At 56.4% G+C, this 18,203-nt stretch overlaps 1 protein-coding gene across 2 annotated transcripts; it reads right to left on the bottom strand.

The window, feature by feature from the left end:
- Window positions 1-100: 100 nt before the first annotated feature.
- Window positions 101-16,485, bottom strand: Tbkbp1 (TBK1 binding protein 1). Of its 2 annotated transcripts, none has more exons than XM_075990913.1 (10): window positions 16,362-16,485; window positions 14,358-14,611; window positions 13,943-14,065; window positions 13,591-13,695; window positions 12,325-12,505; window positions 11,486-11,661; window positions 11,318-11,379; window positions 3,303-3,421; window positions 2,445-3,163; window positions 101-1,589 (listed from the first exon to the last, which is right to left on the bottom strand). In XM_075990913.1, the coding sequence occupies exons 2-10, from the start codon at window positions 14,580-14,582 to the stop codon at window positions 1,461-1,463; spliced, it is 1,839 nt and encodes a 612-aa protein (XP_075847028.1). In that variant the 5' UTR covers window positions 14,583-14,611; window positions 16,362-16,485; the 3' UTR covers window positions 101-1,460. The 2 variants fall into 2 exon arrangements, with proteins under 2 accessions (XP_075847028.1, XP_075847029.1); XM_075990914.1 differs by lacking the exon at window positions 16,362-16,485 and adding an exon at window positions 14,992-16,270.
- Between the last annotated feature and the right edge of the window lie 1,718 nt (window positions 16,486-18,203).

Raw genomic sequence — 18,203 nt, 5'->3', positions numbered from 1 at the left:
CAGCTCCGCAGTGCCTATGGTTCCCAAGACATTTCTAAGACCTCCCAAGTGAGGTTCAAGGCCCCTCCCAACCCATGGAAGCACGGGCTGAGAGCAGATGGAACAGGTAAGTTTTATTTGGACTTTCAACTTGTTCAGAGAGCACAGGGCCCTCTCTCCCCCCTACAGGCCCCCTTCCCCATGTCCCCTCCCTGGGGAACACTCAGGGTACAACGATGCATCTCTGGAGTCCTTGGCCCCTTCCCTGCTGACATACCCCTCGCCCCTGCACAGAGGAAGGAGGGGTGTGGGGAGAGGGCCCGGAAGATTTGGATCAGAATGGCACAAGTGATGGACAGTGGTTTTCACTGCCACCAGCTGGCCAAGGCCCCAGGGAGGCTCAAAGTGAGGGGTGGATTCATAGTGGGCAGCAGGCTCCCTCAGGAGGCTCCCACCTCAGCCTGGGGCCCCAGCCTCCCGCTCCCCTGTCTTTCTGAGGGGACGGCTCTGAGGTAGATTTCACAGAGGGAATTTAGGGGTGGGTGGGTGGGTGTGGAAAGGGGATTAGCTCTTTTGAAGTTGATCTCCACAGCACCCTGGGCCCATTCTCGGGTTCTGGCCTGGGAGGGAGGCGCTGATGACACCCACCCAGCAACACCTGGGCTCCAGGGCATCTATGGTGTCAGGAGCTGCAGTGGGGGAACATGGAGGCATCTGCCTTGATGATCTTCTCCTTAGTGCCAGGGACTCTGGAAGGGCCCAGGCCTGTGAGGCTGGCAGACCGGCCGTCCCCTGGACTGAGCGGGTAATGGCCCAGGAGTCCCAGCCTCAAGGCAGCCCCTTTGGGCTAGATCATCCAAGGCCTGCAGGGTCCTCCCACACCTCTGCCGCGTTCCCTGTTCCCTAGGGTAGGCAGAGGGGGAGAACAGAGCTAGCCTGCAGAGAGTAATGAGAAACAAGATGCCTCCTTCCCCAAAACTACGAGTCAAGGCTGGTCGGGCATGAGACAGAGGGCTGGCATTGGTGTGCAGGGCAGGCTCTGAGACCCTCTCAAGAGGTCCTCCCAGGGAGAACACTGCCCAGGAATGATGGACATTTGGGAAGGGGCTCCCAGAGCTCTTGACCCTTCCTCCGCTCACCCCCCCACCCAAGCACTAGACTTCTGCTTGGCTCCAACCTTGTTGAAAACCAGAAAAGCAGAGAGAGAGGTGGAAGGTATGTCCTCCTCATTCCAGACTAGACCCCCACTCCCCAGAGGAAACCAGGAAGGTGGAGAGAGCCTTGGTCAACCTCCTGGAAAGAGCTAGAGCTGAGTGGTGCCTGGACCAGGGAAGACGGCACACACATTGACTCGGTAGCTAGTGGAGGTATCTGGGGACCGCAAGGGGCAGGGGCCCCCCACGAGATTCATGCAGCATTCAAAGTGAGTGTTTGGGGGGAGATAAGAGAGCAGAGAAACAGCCAGCCGGGGTAGAGGCGCCCTAGATCTTGCTGTTCTCCAGGTGGGAGTCAATGTGTTTGATGAGGGCGTCATCCGGGTACCCGACAGGGAAACCCAGCTGGCAGAGGGGGCAGCTGCGGATGTCAGAGCCCACCGTCTCCATCAGTAGCTGCAGGGGGAGAATGAAAGCACTTAGAGCTGCCTCACACCCCAGCCTGCTCCTTCCTAGGATCCGCACCAGGGCGGGCTGCAGCATGCACAGGGGTCCTGCTATCCTTTCTCCAGCACTATCCTCTATGTTCCCGACACTCACTAACCCAACACCTCCTTCTTTGCCCAGGGCACAGGTGTATGAGAGTCACTGTTCAGTTAGCCTGGGCACACCAGTAATGAGGGAATCCAGGACTTTGACATGCCTCCAGAGTGACTCAGACACAGCTAACTTATAGCACTGGACAACTGCAAACCATGTACAACCCCAAAATAATTTCCGGTCACACTCGAGACCACTGGAACAGGACAGACAGAAAAGAGTCCAGGATCTGAGGCTTGGAGTATGGAACCTGATAGGCAGGCTGGTCCCTGTGTGGGGCCATGTTCTGCCCCTTTTCGTACCCCTGTCCTTCAGCATCAACATAATAGTACACCTGAGCCACACATCCGAGAACTGTCTCCTAAAAACCCACTAAGGTAATAGTGGCATCGCCCTCATTTTGCTGATGAGGAAACTTACAGAATTTGAATGAGGTCCTTAAGACACTACACAGTGGAGTCGAAATCAAAGCTAGGACTTTGAGGACCATACTTCTAATAGTGCAGGTAGGGGTGGGAGCTTGTTCCTACCAACTGGAAACTGAGGGAGAGGAAGAGGAAGGAAGGTCTATACTAAGCTAGGGTGTGTTTGCGGGGTCGCCCCTGTCTACCATGTGTGAGAAAAAGGGACAGGGTGGGACTCCAGAGGGAGAGCAGGCTCTTTCCTGGCACCTCACGGTACCCAGGTTAAGGGAAGCAGTACACAACTCACATTGATGGATGGCCAGGACTGTGCGTGCTCAGCGTGGGCATAGGCTGTGGCTGCAGGTGACTCTGGGATGGGGAAACCCGCACAGAATGAGGCGCAGCGGATGGTGCCCGCTTCGGGGCTGGGTGGGCTGGCCGGCATGGCCCACTCCTCTTCCTCTGATGGCTGCTTCTCAAAGCGCAGGCGGATGCCCTCGAAGGCGCGGCGAGGGCTGAGCGGCCTGCCGGGGCCGTAGAGCTCGCCGCCGTAGGCGCGGGGCTTGGGGAGCGTGGCAGCCTCGGCCTGCAGCCAGGCGGGGGAGGCACTGGCATAGGCTGCGCCCTCTGCCAGCTCCGAGTAGCTGCGGCGGCCCTGGAAGCCAGCCTTGGCGTGGTGGCTAGGCGGCTTGGCGTAGGCGCGCTCGGCCAGCGTCCTCTCCCCGGGCGGCGGCGGAGGCCGGGGCTGCGGGGCCGGACAGCTGGGTGGCACCGGCGAGCGGCGCTGCGGGCTGGGTGACTGGCACGATGGCGGCACCGGCGAGCGGCGCTGTGGGACGGGCGACGAGCAGGAGGGCGAGGCGGGCGAGCGGCGCTGCTGGGGCGAAGGGCATGGGGGCACGGGCGAGCGGCGCTGTGCGGCGGGGGACTGGCATGGGGCACAGGGCTGTGGTCGGGCAGGTGGGGAGGGTGAGGGGCACGCGGGGGCCGGGGAGTGGCGCTGCGATAGTGGCGAGTGCCTTTGGCCTGGGAAAGAGAAAGCCAGGTGGAGAGGCAAGTCAAGTGGCTTGCGTGGACAGTGCTCACCCAGGGAGTGGGAGGTGGCTTCTGGGCCCAGCACCTCTGCTCCCCACACTGGAGGCCTGCCCGTCTCTGGTAGTCTTACCTGCATTCCGGGCCTGCTCCTGCAGCAAAGTCCTCAAGATCCTCCCCTGCAGGGAACTCAACTCCCGAAGCCGACCCAGCTCCTCCGTGAGTTCTGTGTAGGCCAGTGCCAAGTTCACCCTGAGGTCAGAGGGCAAGGGGTGGGAAAGAAAAGGGATGTGGTTCTTCTGCCCCAGCCATAGCAGAAAAGAACCCGCTCTGCCTTGCGTCTTTCGCACCTACCCCAGCTGCAGGAATCCTCTCTGCCTGTAAGGTCCACCTCAACAGCCACCTCTTCTGGGGAGCCTGCCTCTGCTTCCAGAGATCGTCCCCCACACTGGAGCAGAGGTTCCCCGCCTAGGGCAAGGATGTGGAATAGAGAGATTCCAAGGGAGTCCCTGAATCCCACTTGGGGCTGATTCCTAAGAAAGCCACATACTGAGTTTACAGCTCATGTGTTCCAGGCGCTTGTACTAGCACACAGAAGCTGAAGCCTGACTGCCTGGGACACAGAACAGGTTCAGGACGAGCCTGGTGAGGTCCCGCCTCAAGACAAAAATCACAATGTAACTCTATGGTAGAATACTTGCCTAGCAAGCATGCGGTCCTGGGTTCAATACTGGCCACAATCCCAAAACTGTAATACCCAGGATCTAGAACTATAAACAAAAGATCTGCGTGCTGGGGGAGGTGGCTCATAAGAAACATCCTCAACCTTGAAAACACTGGGGACCACTTCTGCACAGGCAGTGACGAAGGAAGCCATTCCTTAGGAAGCTCTCCACTCCTGGAAGATAGAGGTTGATTCGCTCCCCTCCAAGCTGGCCCCATTCCCGGCCCACTGCTCTTGTCCCTGCCTAAAGGGCGCCGGTGTGCTCTGAACACATCTGTCCTGCCCTTGCCATTCATTTCTGTCTAAGCAGCTGCTGGGCACCGCCCGCCCGCCTGCAGGCGTGCCACCCAGACTCGGCATTTCTCAAAAACTGCCTTGCTGTGGACTTTTACTGAGAATTGTTCCATTGTATTTCTCTTCCCAGCTCTTTGTTCAGGGCTTGTTACTCTGTACAGGTTCAGAAATGGCTCCCATCCAGTTCTTTCCTGTTCACATCCTGCAAATTAGGCCTCATGGAGCTGGGGAACACTCATGCCTAAGTTTAGCAAAGGACCCTTTTTTCCCTCTGGGTCACCCCAAACACACACAACGAAAGTTATCACTCCAGCGCTGCCCCTCTTTCTTCCCGTGAGCTGCTTCCCGGCCCCGGGAGCAATTGATCTCTGCCATGGCTTTCAGACCTGCCTGCATCTGCGCTTCTGGGCTCGGATGGGTCTGAGCGCTCTCTGAAGGTAAGGGTTTGGCTTTCCTTGGCTCTCCCATCTCTACAGTTCCAGAAGGAACCCTGGAACTTCAGCAGCTGGGGATGTAGGGAAGTAACGGGGGCTGTTGAGGGTCAGTCTCCTCCTAGGGTGAGAGGATGCATGCAGAGTGACAAGAAAGGGCGGTGGCTGGGGATATGTGAGGCAGGGAGCCTATCAGGAGAGCAGAGGCATCCAGGCCGGGGCTGCAGACAACAGGTAATGACTGTGCGCTGACATTCTTACCGACCTAGGGTAACAGTGTAATGCTACTTTTAATTCAATTACAATAAGGCTTCTGAGAGCTAAGCCCACTCTTTAGGGAAAATCAGGCCTCACCACCCATCTTCCAAGACAGGAGTAGTCCAGGGAGCCCTGACTTGGGCCATGGCCACCAACTCACCATATCTCAGGCCTATGTCTGTGAAAACACCCTTTGCTCCACCACCCCCATCCCACAAGTCTGTGGGAAGAAATGGCATCTTCCTCTGAGCCTGTCCACATGTCCCACACCAAAGTCGGGGTTCTCCACGGAAGCTTTGGCTTTTAGACTGAAAGCCATCTGAGTGCAGGAGCTGTGTGTTCCTAGTCAGGCTGAGGGCTCCTGAGGGACAGGATCGTGCTGTCCACTCAGTGGTGGAAGCCAGGGGGAACTCTGGACAGGGCAGGGATGGAGTGTTACCTCTGTCCACAGAGCATGGTTGCTCTCCCCATCCACTTTCCCCGCTCTATCTCAGGTGACAGATACAGGTCGTCTCTTTCACACTCTGCCTGGGAGATCTCACCTGTCACATTCAGTTCCCCAGGCCCCTTTCTCCCCCGCTGGGCTCCCTTGGTGTCAGGAGTCACCCTAGTTTCCACAGCCCAGTGCCTGGCACTCTCCTTGAGGTGAAAAACATGGAGCTTCAAGAAATGAAGGAAGAAGCCCTTACCACAGTGTGCACAGCTCTCTCCAGGCTGACACAGTACTCCAAAAGCCTCAGGCCACCCTCACAAAAACCCTGGACAGAGTGAGGAGTTCTGACCTCCTCCTGACACCTCACAGTCCTGTGGGACATGCCTTTTCTCTGGGCATCTCTCTCCTCACACACTAGTGGCTGAATATGCTAAGCACCAGAATGACTCATTGAAAACACTGCCAATTCAGTGGAAAAAAATCTCAACTTGACAAACACAACCCAGAGCCTCACAGGTGCATCTAAACACATACCCTGCTTCCTGACTTCCTGGCCACACCTGAGAGATTTTTCCACCATCATGACTTGAGGAAGAACAGGTCATGTAAGCCACAGCACACGCTTCCCTGGGTCTATACAAGTGCTGATCATGGGCTAGGAACTTCATTTGTCTTTACGACTACCCTATGCCCACCTATCTACGTCCCAGGTAAGAAGATGGGTCCACAGAGATAAAGTCACTCGGCCATGTCCTAAGGCTGGGAGAAGAGCACCAACCTCCAAGATTCCAAAGACCCAGCTGCTAAGCGTTACACAAACACCTCCCAAACCTCAGGGAAGTGGGAGGAAGCCCAGTGGGAAAGCAGAAGAGAAAGAGGAGGGAGGAAGAGGCTGGGGACCTCGGAGGCAGCCCAGGTGTTCAGAGAACCACTCCTGCCTTGGAAGAGTGATGAGAGCGACGGACTACAAGGGAGTGGAAGGTCAGCTTGGCTAAGAGCTAGTAGGAAGCCGTGGAGCAGCGGCGGCAGAGTGGTGAGTCAAACACTTGCTCTCAGCACCTCAGCCCACTCGGTTGGCATCTTTGGAGAAGCTGGAGTACAAACGGTGGAGCTGGCAGGAGAGAGGGCTACTCTTCCCTGACTTAACCTTTCATTCATCCTTCCCACTAGTAATCCAGGGACCTCAAAGTCCCTCCTGAAAGGAGTTGTCTCCACTGTCACTAATAAAGCAACTGCAATCCAGGAAAGTCAAAGACCTGAGCATCCTCTCCAAAGCTTCTTTCTGCCTCAAAGGAGTCTGGGAGCCACACAGACCACCCCCACCCCACCACGCCCCACAGTGTAGGGAGAAGTCAGGACTCAGGTCGGCCCTGAGGGATGGGATGAGACTTGGAAACTGGCTTCAAGTCAGGATGAAAGCGGGGATCAGGGTCCAGCTAGATACACGGCTGGCAGTTCTTCTGTGGCCATGATTATGGACACATTTGGGGGTCAGGACTAGGGATAGCGGTAAAGTTAGGTCCTCTGCAGGGGAGGCAATAGGACGATAGTTGTCCTGTGGTCAGAACCCTCATCTGATGCAGACCCGGAAGAAAACCAGAAACCTGGCATTCCCAGCCCTTCCATCCTTACCCTGGTTGCCCCCTAGCTGCCCCAGGCACCCTACCCAGCAGGGGAATTTAGGGGCCAAACTTTCCACCCACCCACAGGCACACCCAGCATCAGTCTTCCCGCCTGCCAGACCCTCAGGGAGGGGACCACAGGCACCAGGCCGTGGAGCGGACTTGAGGTTGCGGGCTGGCGGAGGAGGAAGTTGCTTGCAACAAGCCAGTGCTCCACCACTTCCTTTCCGGAGCCTTGAGCCCTTCATGCTCCTCGACCAGCTATGACTTGTGGTTCCCAGACCTGAGCTCTTATGGCAGCCTCCACCAGGCAGAAGCAGATGGCTATGGGTCCAGAAGCTTCCCTAGACACAGCGGGACTGAGCAACCCACACTTGGACAGGAACCAGGGACCCCTGTTTGCCCTAGCCTGTCCCTGCTCACACTAGTTGCATAATTAATAGTGTCCCCTTTCACTTTCAAAAGTGATGCAATTTCGTCAACAAATCACATGGTCACCTTCTTATAAAAGGCCTCCTACCTGCAGAACCACCTGAGCAGGCAACCGTGAACCTCTTCACCCTGCCTGCTAGGACCTGTCTGGACCACCCTTCCCTGGTTCCTGAACTCTTTCTTAATGCTTCATGTCTATGAGAGTGATGTGGACATGAGAAAGCCCATTTTGGGGTTTGGGCTTTTTGTTTGTTTGTTTAAAGATACTGGCTTAAGATTTGTTAAGTGTGTTGGATGTGGTGGCTCATGCCTATAATTCTAGCACTTGGGAAGAAGAGCCAGGAAGGCAAATTAGGGCTATTTAGCACTCAGGAGGCAGAGGCAGGTGGACCTCTGGGAGTTCTAATCCAGCCTGGTCTACATAGTGAGTTCCAGGACAATCAGGGATACATAGTGTTACCCTGTCTTGGAAAAACAAAACAAGCAAGCAAACAAACAAACAAAAAAAAAAACAATTGAGGTTGGGCGGTGGTGGTTTACACCTTTAATCCCAGCACTTGGGAGGTAGAGGCAGGTGGATCTCTGTGAGTCTGAGGCCAGCCTGGTCTACACAGCAAGTTCCAGGACAGGCTCTAAGGCTACAGAGAAACCCTGTCTTGAAAAACAAACAAACAAAACAAAAACAAAAGTTGGTAGTACGTGCTGTAACGCCTGCACAAGGGAGGCAGAGGAGGAGAAAAGGGGTCATCCTCGGCTACATAGCAAGTTCACGGCAGCCTGGGCTATGCACTCTGTCTTAAAAACCAAAAACCAAACCAAAACGCAAACAAAGAACAATAAAAACCACTTGGCGATGAGAGAGGGGAGAACGCGCTTGGCTTCTACGGGGAGAAGGACAAGAGCAGCTCCGGTTCTGGGCTCAGCTGGCAGGCACAAGGATGGAAATGCCTTCAAAACCCGGTTCCTCTGGCCAGCAGACCCCCTGCCCACCCTCAGGATGCCCCACAGCTGCAAGGGCTCAGGGGTTAATTCTCTGTGTTCTGGGTATCAGTTGAAGGAGACTTAAAGCAAAGGAAGTAGGGAGGGTGAGAAGCCTAAAGGAGGAGGCCCTGGGCCTGCTGGTTCTGGGGGCAGGAGGCTAGGTTCAGGGTACACGGGGGTCTCCGACTTCCGTCCTGACCTACCCCACACTGCCCTTGACCTCTGTGCAGAGTTTCCATCCTCTCTCTTCTGAGTTCACACTTCCCCACCACTAACCACAGCCCACGCAGAGGCTTGTGGGTGGAGAGAAGGGGTGGGAGGGGTGGGCGGAAAAGGACCCAGGCTGCAACCCTGAGCCCCCCACACTAGGAAAAAAAGAAAGACCTATAATTTATGGTTTCCCCCTCTTTTCGCTGGGCCCCCTCACCAATGAGACCCCATCTACCTTCCAGAGCTGCTATCTGCTTGGTGCCCTCTCTCCCTCAAGCAGTGACTGTAAGATTTCTCTGGCCCCCAGCACTGGCCATACTTTCAAACAGTCCCGCCCAGGAATCCACAGGCCAGGGGAGGGAACTATAGGGTTCCTGCACAGGTCACCTTGACAAGGACCTTCCTGGGTCCTTACCTCCCCGAACATCCTCACAAGATCCCACCCACAGGTCAGACCTGGGGAATGGCAGCCTGGTCCCTGCAGCCTGGTGCCTGGCGTCAGTCCCCTGGCTGTGAAGCACTGGTGGTCAGAGTCTGTGGGCCAGGAGCTGAGAACAATGGTCTGCAGCTTCCAAGGCCAGCTCCTAGGCACAGAGAGCACCAGGATGGGTTCAGACAGGCAAGACTGCTGTAGGGGAGATGTTTTAGTGGAGGGTTCCTGAGATCAATCTGGCTGCCCCAGCGAACAAACGAGACTGAAGGCACCTTTCAAGATGAGAGGATTAATTTCTCGAGACAGGCTGGGTTCAGGAACTGCCCTCTTCTCCCAGATAATATAGAGCCAGCATTTCATTCCCTGGGAAAGTCCATCAATAAAATTTCCCCTTGACTGGGTGGTGGTGGCGCCTTTAATCCCAGCACTTGGGAGGCAGAGGTGGGTGAATCTCTGTGAGTTCAAAGTCAGCCTGATCTACAGAGCAAGTTCCAGGATAGTCAAAGCTACATAGAGAGACCCTGTCTCGGAAAAACAAACAAACAAATAAATAAAATTCCCACTGGATATGTAGTCAGCAGAAGTAGATAGAAGAGGTGACTGATGATCCCGGGAGCTGAAAAGAGGTGACTGAGCCATCCTGAGGTGGGGGGGGGATGGGAGGAAGCCCCAGGGAATTGCCTATTACCAAAAAGACTGAGTTTATAAGAAAATAAAACTAGCAGGGGAGTGAGGACTTCCTCTGAGAATTGATCCTGCCACACTGGGGCTGTCCAGAAGCATTTATGCTAACAGAGAGGAAAGGGCAGGTCGGGCCTGCTGGGCTGACAGAGATCCAGGAGGCCTGTGGAAGCCACAGACAGGTCTAGGAGGAGCCCGCTGCACCTTGGGAGAATTTCCTCGGCCAGTTCTCTTGGGTTGGCAAGGAAGGGGTTAGTTTGGCCAGAACAAGCAATATGGATGATGCAGCCTCCCAAACAACTTCTGAGATGGTTTATCTGTCACTCGGTTCTTGCGGTCCTAGCCCTGAAGGATCCGCCACTCTCTTTGCCCCTTCCCATCTTTACCTCACCTTCCTCTCACATCCTGCAGCAATGGCTGACTTCTGAGCCCAGGAGGAGAACCCAGGGTCCGGAGGGGCAAAGGGAAAGTCTAGAATGCTTGGCCTTTCCCCAGCCCAGGAAGAGTTCTGGGATCCAGCCCTGCCAAAGTCTCCACTAAGTGCAAGAATTTTCACTGTAAGAAGGGGTTGGACTCACTGACCCCTAAGGAGACCTTCGGGGCTCAGCAAGGATCTACTCTATGTATGTGTGCTTTCCAGGTTTAAATACATGGACTACCATGGTCCCAGAGCCCCAGCCACAAGCTAGGGTGGACCCTTTCCGCAAAGCTCCCTCCCATCCCCCACAGAAGCCTAGCTGAGGGAGGGGTCTCCCCCTCATCAGTCCCACAAACTAGGTTCTCACCCTTTCGGCTGTCACAGCTCCACCCAGGCCCTCACCCCTGGGTGGGGAAGGAAGCAAGGGGTATCTCTCACTGGCCAGAAACGGGAAGGATGAGAAGAAAACCTGTTGAGAGGGAGGACCCCTGGAATCCTGGGAACTGGGTATGCCACCGAGGGAAAGTTAATTCCTTCCTGCCCCGCTCGGGCCTCAGTCTTCTCTGGTAAGGAATGGATGAAGCCTGTACCTGGTACCATTAGCCTCATCTCACCAGAGAGCATTAAGCAAACGGAGGTTTAAACACTGTTTCTCAGAAGTGGGAGAGGCTAAGTGCCGGGCAGCTGGGAACGATGCCAGGCTGCACTGCTGCTGCTCACCACCCTTGCTGCCCAGCACGTCCCAAGACCCCTGCCATGTACCCCCACACTCAGCTTCTTCCCATTTTCTAGGCCTCTCCTCTGGGACTCTACTCTCTTCCTATCTCTAGGACTCTTCCCTTTAAATAAAGAGACGCAGCAGGCTGAATCCTAAACCAGGGAGGCCATCTCCCTTCTCACGAGTGAGAGTGGATGTACTCTCACCCTCCAAATTTTGTTTCTGGTATAGAAAACTCACCGGGGAACACAGAACAGGGTGGCAGAGCCACTGGGTGCATCCCCAGCCCAAGCCCTGAGAAGAGACAGGCCTGGTCCCAGAACCTGACCGCTCCAGAGCCCTCCCTGCTTCCTGCAACAGGGGCAGAGTGTAAGCAACCCAAACATCACACCCCTAGACCTAGGAAAGGAGGTCACTCAAATAATGTGGACAGATGGAAAGCAAACGGTGGAGACCTGAGGTAGTCTCCTAGCATATGGGGTTGAGAGGGCAAGGATTACAGATGTGACTTACTGATCATCCCCAACTCTCTTTACCCAAGCCATGTCACATTCCGACTGGTTGGAGGCCAGATCCTGAGGAGAAAAGTAGAGGTCAGAGCCCAGCCTCCCCTCTGTCTTCACCCCTTCTCTGCTGATCTATGCTCTGTACATCTAAGGGCAGCTCCAAAGTCACTGTTACCTGGGCCCGGCTCTCCTGCAGCTGCTTCAGCTCTCCCTGCAGCCTCTCACATTCTGCCTGCAGTTGCTCTTCCCGCAGCTGAGCCCCCCGAGCCTCCCCCTGCGCAGCCTCCAGGGCCTCTTCCAGCTGTCTTCGCTCCAGCTCGCTCACACTTACGCTAGCAGGACCAGGCCAGCCTGCCGTCGGGAGACAAGACAAGGTGAGGTAGGCTCTAGCTGCCACACAAAGCCCAACAGGAACACAGTCCGCCAAACACCCAGGGATGAGAGGTACTATTGCAAGGGAAACTAGGATGGCCTGCTGTATAGGCCAGGGGTGGGGGGAGATGAGATGGCCTCTGGAAGGTGTCTCAGGCTAGAACCTGAAGTCTGGAGCATCCTCGGGGGACTCTGAGTGGGCCGCCCTCTGCTGGCATACCCAAGAATTTTATGATCTGAATAGCAGAGGTATGTCAGTGGGAGAATTTGTCAAAGGGTGGCTGAGGTGAAAGAACAGTTGGAGAGGAGAATGGAATAATTTTGAACAAATTTAAGATACTGGAAAGGAGCCAGGTGCGGTGTCACGTGATTGTAATCCCAGCGTCAGGGAAGCAGAATAAGGCATTAGCATTCCAAATTCAAGGATATCGCCTGGTGTACACAGTAAATTCCAGACCAAAGAGGGCTATATAGTAAGACCCCAAATAAATAAATAAATATATAAATAAATAAATAGAATAATGAATAAATGAAAGAAATGTATGGAGACTTTAGGCAAGTCGGAGGTGCCCAGTGGTATTGAAAAGGGAGTTACAACTGGAGATTTGGAGATCAGGAAGGCAGAGGTCACTGAAGTCTTACCATGACCCAAGGCAGGTCCCCCTCTCAAAGCCAGATAGTGCAGGTCCAAGTCAGGACAGGGTGTGGCAGGAGCAGGTGGGGGGCTCAGGCTGGGGAAGGCTGCATCCCGGAGGCCTTGCTGCTGCTGCAGCTGTTGCTCCAAGGCACAGATCTGCTGCAAGTGAGTCTCTACCAGGGCCCGCTGCAGGGAAAGGCAGAGGGCTCAGGGTCTGGACAGGGCCAGGGAGCTCCATGGACTCCCAGACCCAAGAGTCCCCAAGGCCGGGTAGTCATCACTGTCCAGACTGGAGCAGAGGTTGCTAATGTGTCCCACACTCACACTCCAAGTGGCCACAGGTGCGAGGCCTCCCCTCCTGGCACCAGCAATGCAGATGTCACTGGCTACTGTGGCTGGCAAGGTCAGAGCCAATCCTCTTCCCTGTCATTATCGCACAGGGGCATTTATACAAAGATTCGGCTCTGGGTCCAGCTTCCCCACCCCCTCAGGAGTGTAGCTTCCACTTCTGGATAAGATAGGGATAGCAGTGCCACGCCTACCTCTTCTGATTGTTGTGAGAGCTAAAATGAGTAAGTGTGCGTAGAGGGCTGAGAACAGAGCCTGCCATGCAGCGAGAGCCTCACACACGTCTCTGACTATGAGAGGGAAATGGTCTTACCCAAATGTCCCTTTACCCTCACAGTTGCTCAGTGAGAAGGTTACCATGTACCCTGCTTTTCAGGAGGGATGGAAGCTAAATAACTGGAACAAGGCCAGAGTGAGGAGCTGACAGAGACCATGTCTCCCGATCCTGCCACCTGCCCACACACTCGCACAAATGGCCACACGCTAACTCTCATCACACCCATGGCAAGAGCTATCTCTAGAGTTCTGGGTACCTCTCCTGTCACCCACACCCTCGCTCGGGCACAGTGCTATGGGTCAGCTTTGATGCAGTGTGAGATATATACATATATAATTATACACATATATGGATATGTGTATATATAAAATATAATATGTATCTATCTCTCTATATATACATACACAATAGGATATATATACACACACACATATCCTACAGGGTCACTGCATAGCCAAGGGGACAGAGTCACCCATGACCTGGGTGACACTGTCTCCCTCACAAGGCAACGCAGGCAATCACGGATAGACACACAGGGACACAGGTGCTATGCACACAAACAGGGTGTGTGTGGCACACGGGGCTCATACAGAATCAGAAAGTACCAGGTACATGAATACCTCAACCCCCACTCTCTGAGCCTCACCATCTCCCCCAGCTCTGTCTCCAAGTCGTTTTTCTCCACACAGAGTTTCTCGTAAGCCTGGATCATCTCCCCGAGCTGTTCTTCCTGCTCCTTATTCTTCTGCAACTGGGGAGGCCCGGAGAGGTGCGCCAGGGTCAGGGACGTCCTTGACAGGGAGCAGAGGGGCTCCACGAACCTCCCCAACCCCATTCCCAATAGAACAGGGAGAGCTGAAGCTGGTTTAGGGGGGCAGTGGCCACCTCTAATCAAAGGCCATGGTGGGGATGAGGCAAGGCGATTGGCATCGGAAACAGATTGGAAGCAGGAAGCTTAAGGAGTTGGGCTGGCTAGGGAACTAAGGCCAGGGGCTTACCTCATGTTGGAACTGGTTGAGCCGCTGCTGCAGACTGACCTTCTCTACCTCCAGCAGGGAGCCATCCTTGATTTCATACAGGGGGAAGCCGTGCTCCTCTCCAAAATCAGTGATCAGTGGGTACTGTGGGAGGGCGGTCCTCAGAGAAGTCTGGCCCCCACCTAGTGACCACTCTGTGCCCCAACCCTACTGCTTCAGAGACTTCTATTCCTGCCCTCTCCAATGGGACCTACCACTCCAAAGCTGAGCGCCACCCCCACGCCCCCCGGCACCCCACTTAGGCTCACACACCAGATCGGCCACTTCTTCAAGGATGAGCCTCCAGTTCTGATGACTTCTTCCATCTTGAACTCACGGGCACCCTCCCACCCTTGCTACATTCCTATCCAACTTCCCATCCCATCCAGGTTCTGACCTTGATCTCATAGACTTTGAGGCGCCGGCGGAGGGTGGCATTCTCTCTCTCCAGGCCCCCTAGGCGCTCTTTGATATCTCCATAGGCCGTGATGAGAGCGAAGTGGGAGGCAGAACACATGTCACCTCCGAGGGAGGAGTCTCCAGGACCATCCAGCCACACCTCACTGGGCCCCAAAGCTTCTTGGGTCAGGATGCTGATGTCATCTTCAAACATGGACTCCATGGTAAGGGCTTCAGCCCACACTGGGCCTCCTGAGAGAGCAAGAAGAGCAGAGTGAAGAGGACCACTTGGTGCTTGTCCCAACTCCCCCATTCTGGTCTGAGGACCCTGTAGTAGCTGTAGAGTTTCAGCTGGGTGACCAGATTCCACAACACTCTCTCCCTCAGAAGGTTATGTCTATCCTGTCTTTCCTCCGCCGTCACCGATCGTAGAGGAAGGAGATGGAACCAGATGGACCTCATGAGTGGAGTCGGGGGACAACTGATAAACAGGGTCAAGGAAGCCACAGTGACAAGGAAGGGTTCTTTCCAGAACCAAGAGAGACCTGTGGATGGGAGACCTTCTGTCCCAGCACTGGCACAGCCCAGAACCTGCCTGGTCTCCTCCCCCAGATCTCCATTTTCCCAAATACCTCGACAGCCACCGAGATCCCCATCCCAGGCCTCCGTCGCCGCTCCTAAGGAAAGCCAGTGCTTCTGGAGGGCCAGTCCTACCAGTCAGCCTGGCCTCTGCGGCCCCCGCCCAACTTCCTCCCGCAGGATCCCAGAGTTCAGGAAAAGGAAGCACCTCCCTAACTGCACCGGGGCTGTGGCAACCGTCCAGGCGCAGCCAGCCCCTGACCTGGGACCTACAGGAAGTCCTTGGCTGAGTGTCAGAGGCAGCAAACTGGGCAAGGGGGCCTAAGGGGTACGGGGCCCACTAAGGGAGCCTCCAGCCTGTCCCATTGTGCCTGCACTCAGGGAAAAGGGGAGCCCTGCGAGGGGGCAGGAATGACTCAGGGCTCCCAAACGAGTAGGCAGCGAGGGGGTGCGTGTGTACTTCTCCTGGCCCTGTTTATGAATGTGTGGCTGTGGCTGGCATGTGGGGGGAGTGTGTGTCTGTGAATGAGTGTAGGTGTGCCGCAGTCAATGAGCGCCTTTGCGGGGCGGAGGACGGGGGTCAGCGCGGAGTTCGGAAGCGGCCAGAGGTTGTGTGCGCGCGTGTGAGCACGCGTGCGTGAGCGTGTGGGCAGGGTGGGCACGTTCGGGCCGAGTGTCACGTGAGGCACTATGGGAATGTCCGAGGTGTGTGCGCGCGCTGGAGCGTGTGTGCGCCTCGGCCAGGGGGCTCGGCCCGAAGGCGCGAGTTCCGACCGTGCAGGCCCCAGCCCCCTCCCCCAGCCTCGGCTAAGTGCCGGAGGGACGCGTGTGACAGGTCTGAGTAAGGAGCGTGTGCGCGTGTTTGTAGGGCTGGCCCCACCTTTAACCCTCTCTTGCCCACGCCACCCCCTACCCCTACCCCGCTGGCCGGCGCTCCTCACACACACACCCCTCGGCCCCTGCCCGCGATCTCGGGCCACCCCCATTCGAGGACTCCGTGTCCCCACACACCCCTGCCATGAGACCCGAGCTGCCTTCCTCCGCATCCTGGGGCTGCGCGCGGAGAACCCGCGCAGGCGACTGGGGAGGGGGCGCCGGTACCGGCTAGGACCGCCCCCCCGGTCCCTTAAAGAGCCTCTCTTGAAACCCCCTCGGGATCGGCAGACAGAAATTGTCGCCCCTCCCCTCTCGGGGGCCGAGACCGCGCAGCCCCCTCCCCCACCGCGGCCGGGCCCCGGGCGGGCTACTGAGCAGCGGCGCTCGGGCTGGCCGTAGGCTGCGGGCAGCGGCGCAGGACCCTTCCCTACTCTACTCCTGGGCGAAGCGCCCGCCCACCTGCGCCCCGCGCCCCCGGCCTCCCGCGCCCCCGGTCGCCCCGCGCCCGCCGCGCCCCTCCCCCTCCCCCGGCCCGGCCCGCACTCACGGCTGCCGCGGGCTTCTGCTCGCAGTCGCAGCGCACCCCTCCGCCGGCTCCCTCCCCTGACCAGCCCCGGCGCCCCCACCCCCTGGCACCGCGCGCCGCTCCGCGCCCTGCCGCCGCCGCCGGGTCTCTCCCCACCCCCTCCCCTCCCCTCCCGGCCCCCTCCCTCCCGCTCGCCCGCCCCGCTCCTCCTCCGCCGCCGCCGTCTCCTCCGCCTCCTCCTCCCCGGCTGCTCCGGGTCTCTCCAGCTGGGCCGGCGCCCGGGACCCCGAGGCTGCCACCACCACGTGGCGAGGGGCGGCGGCCCCCGCGGTGCGGCCGGGCGGAGGCTGGCAGCGCGCCTGGCGCCCACCCGCTCCCTGCCGCGCGGCCTCCCCTCCCCGCCGACCGGCGCAGTGTCTGCGGACTGTGTGCTGGGGCGCCGCGGGCTGGACTTGGGGCTGCACATTTTGCGAAGAAGTAGAGCTGTTTATTTGGGGAAAATATTTTTGTTTTTTTATTTATTGGTCTTTGGAGAAGAAAGATCACCTGCCTGACTACGCTTTGCTCTCGGAGTAGGGGGCATCGATCTGATCTCTCCGCTTGAACACAGGGACATTAGAGTTAAATCTAACTTTAAAAGTGAGAGTGAACTAAGGAGATGAAAATGTTCTTTTGGGAAGACGGACAGTCCTCCCACCCTCATTACAGACGATCCCAGAGGCCAGAGAAGTAGAAACATTTCACCCTTCTCACAAAGATTTGAGCATCCACCAAACTGCCAGGCAGAAGTCTTTTTGCCACATTCCCACTGTGTGACCTTGGGCAAGTTACTTCACCTCTGACTTACACTGGAGATCATTCCCGACAGGCCACCCTAATGGGGAAAGAATAGGGATCAGACGCCAAGGTGCCCTGAGAACGCCTGGGAGATGTTAATGAGTCATTTTCTTTCCCTGGTGGATTAAGAACCGTGGACAGAGGCAAAGCCAGCCTAACAGCTGCGGGGAGACCAAGGGAAAGCTGAGGGCTTCTGAGCGAGGTAGATGCAAACTCTCCAAGCAGGGCAAAGGCGAGAGAAGGGGTTCTTGTAGGGGTCAATATTTAGCTGGGAAGACTCTCTGGAACCCTAGCCAGCTTTTTGGCTTTTTAGAAGAAGTGCTTCTGAGAAGGGAAGGATGAAAAAAAAAAGGTCTCTTATTCTGCAATAGCTTTGAGAAACAAGGGCAGTTGTCATTTTCTCCACTGTAGAGAAAATGCTAGGCTAGCTAGGATCAGTCGCTCCTCCCAGGATGGTCAGCCCCGGTCTTGGACACTCTTCAAAGATGGGATTCTCACTGGCTTGGCCTCCTCCTGCTGGCCCGCTCCCTTTTATAGTTCAGAACACAAAGGCCCCTCAGCTACTTGCTGGCCAAGCAAGCACTAACTTTCTATGAGCCATGTAGGATGACCCACCTATCCTGAAGATAGATCTGAAGACAAGCTGACCAGAACATAGGTTATGCCACTCACTAGACCCAAGGGCAAGGTAGGTGTCCTTTTCCTTCAGGCTTCCACAATTTCTCTTGTAAAGTAGAAGCCGTTAAGATTGGAGGCCAGGTTTAGGGTTGCTGTCTCCACAATCCTCGGTGAGCTGTGAGCAGAGCTGGCCATAGCCGGCCCTCCCTTGCTGGAAAAGACAGTGGGTCGAGGTACCTACCTTCGGAGTACACTCTCGAGGGTGAGTCAGCCCTGCAGCTGCTGGCTGCTCACAGCGCAGGCCTAAGTGAGTCACCTGGTGCCCTAGAGCCAGGTGCTTCTATCCTGGGCTCTATGTGGCTGGTGGCAAAAGCCCAGCAGACTTAGATGCCTGAAAACCTGCCCCTA

This window comes from Microtus pennsylvanicus, chromosome 11 (genome assembly GCF_037038515.1).
Source record: "Microtus pennsylvanicus isolate mMicPen1 chromosome 11, mMicPen1.hap1, whole genome shotgun sequence".
NCBI classification, from domain to species: domain Eukaryota; kingdom Metazoa; phylum Chordata; class Mammalia; order Rodentia; family Cricetidae; genus Microtus; species Microtus pennsylvanicus.
The sequence above is the reverse complement of the archived record's forward strand: the minus strand, read 5'-3'. Positions and strand labels throughout refer to the sequence as shown.

Coding starts and splice junctions, on each gene's coding strand:
- Tbkbp1 (XM_075990913.1), bottom strand. CDS start 14,582: ATGGAGTCCATGTTTGAAGATGACATCAGCATCCTGACCCAAGAAGCT. Junction 13,696..13,942: donor TCAACCAGTTCCAACATGAG/GTAAGCCCCTGG, acceptor GGGCCTCCCCAG/TTGCAGAAGAATAAGGAGCA. Junction 11,380..11,485: donor TGCAGGAGAGCCGGGCCCAG/GTAACAGTGACT, acceptor TTTTCTCCTCAG/GATCTGGCCTCCAACCAGTC.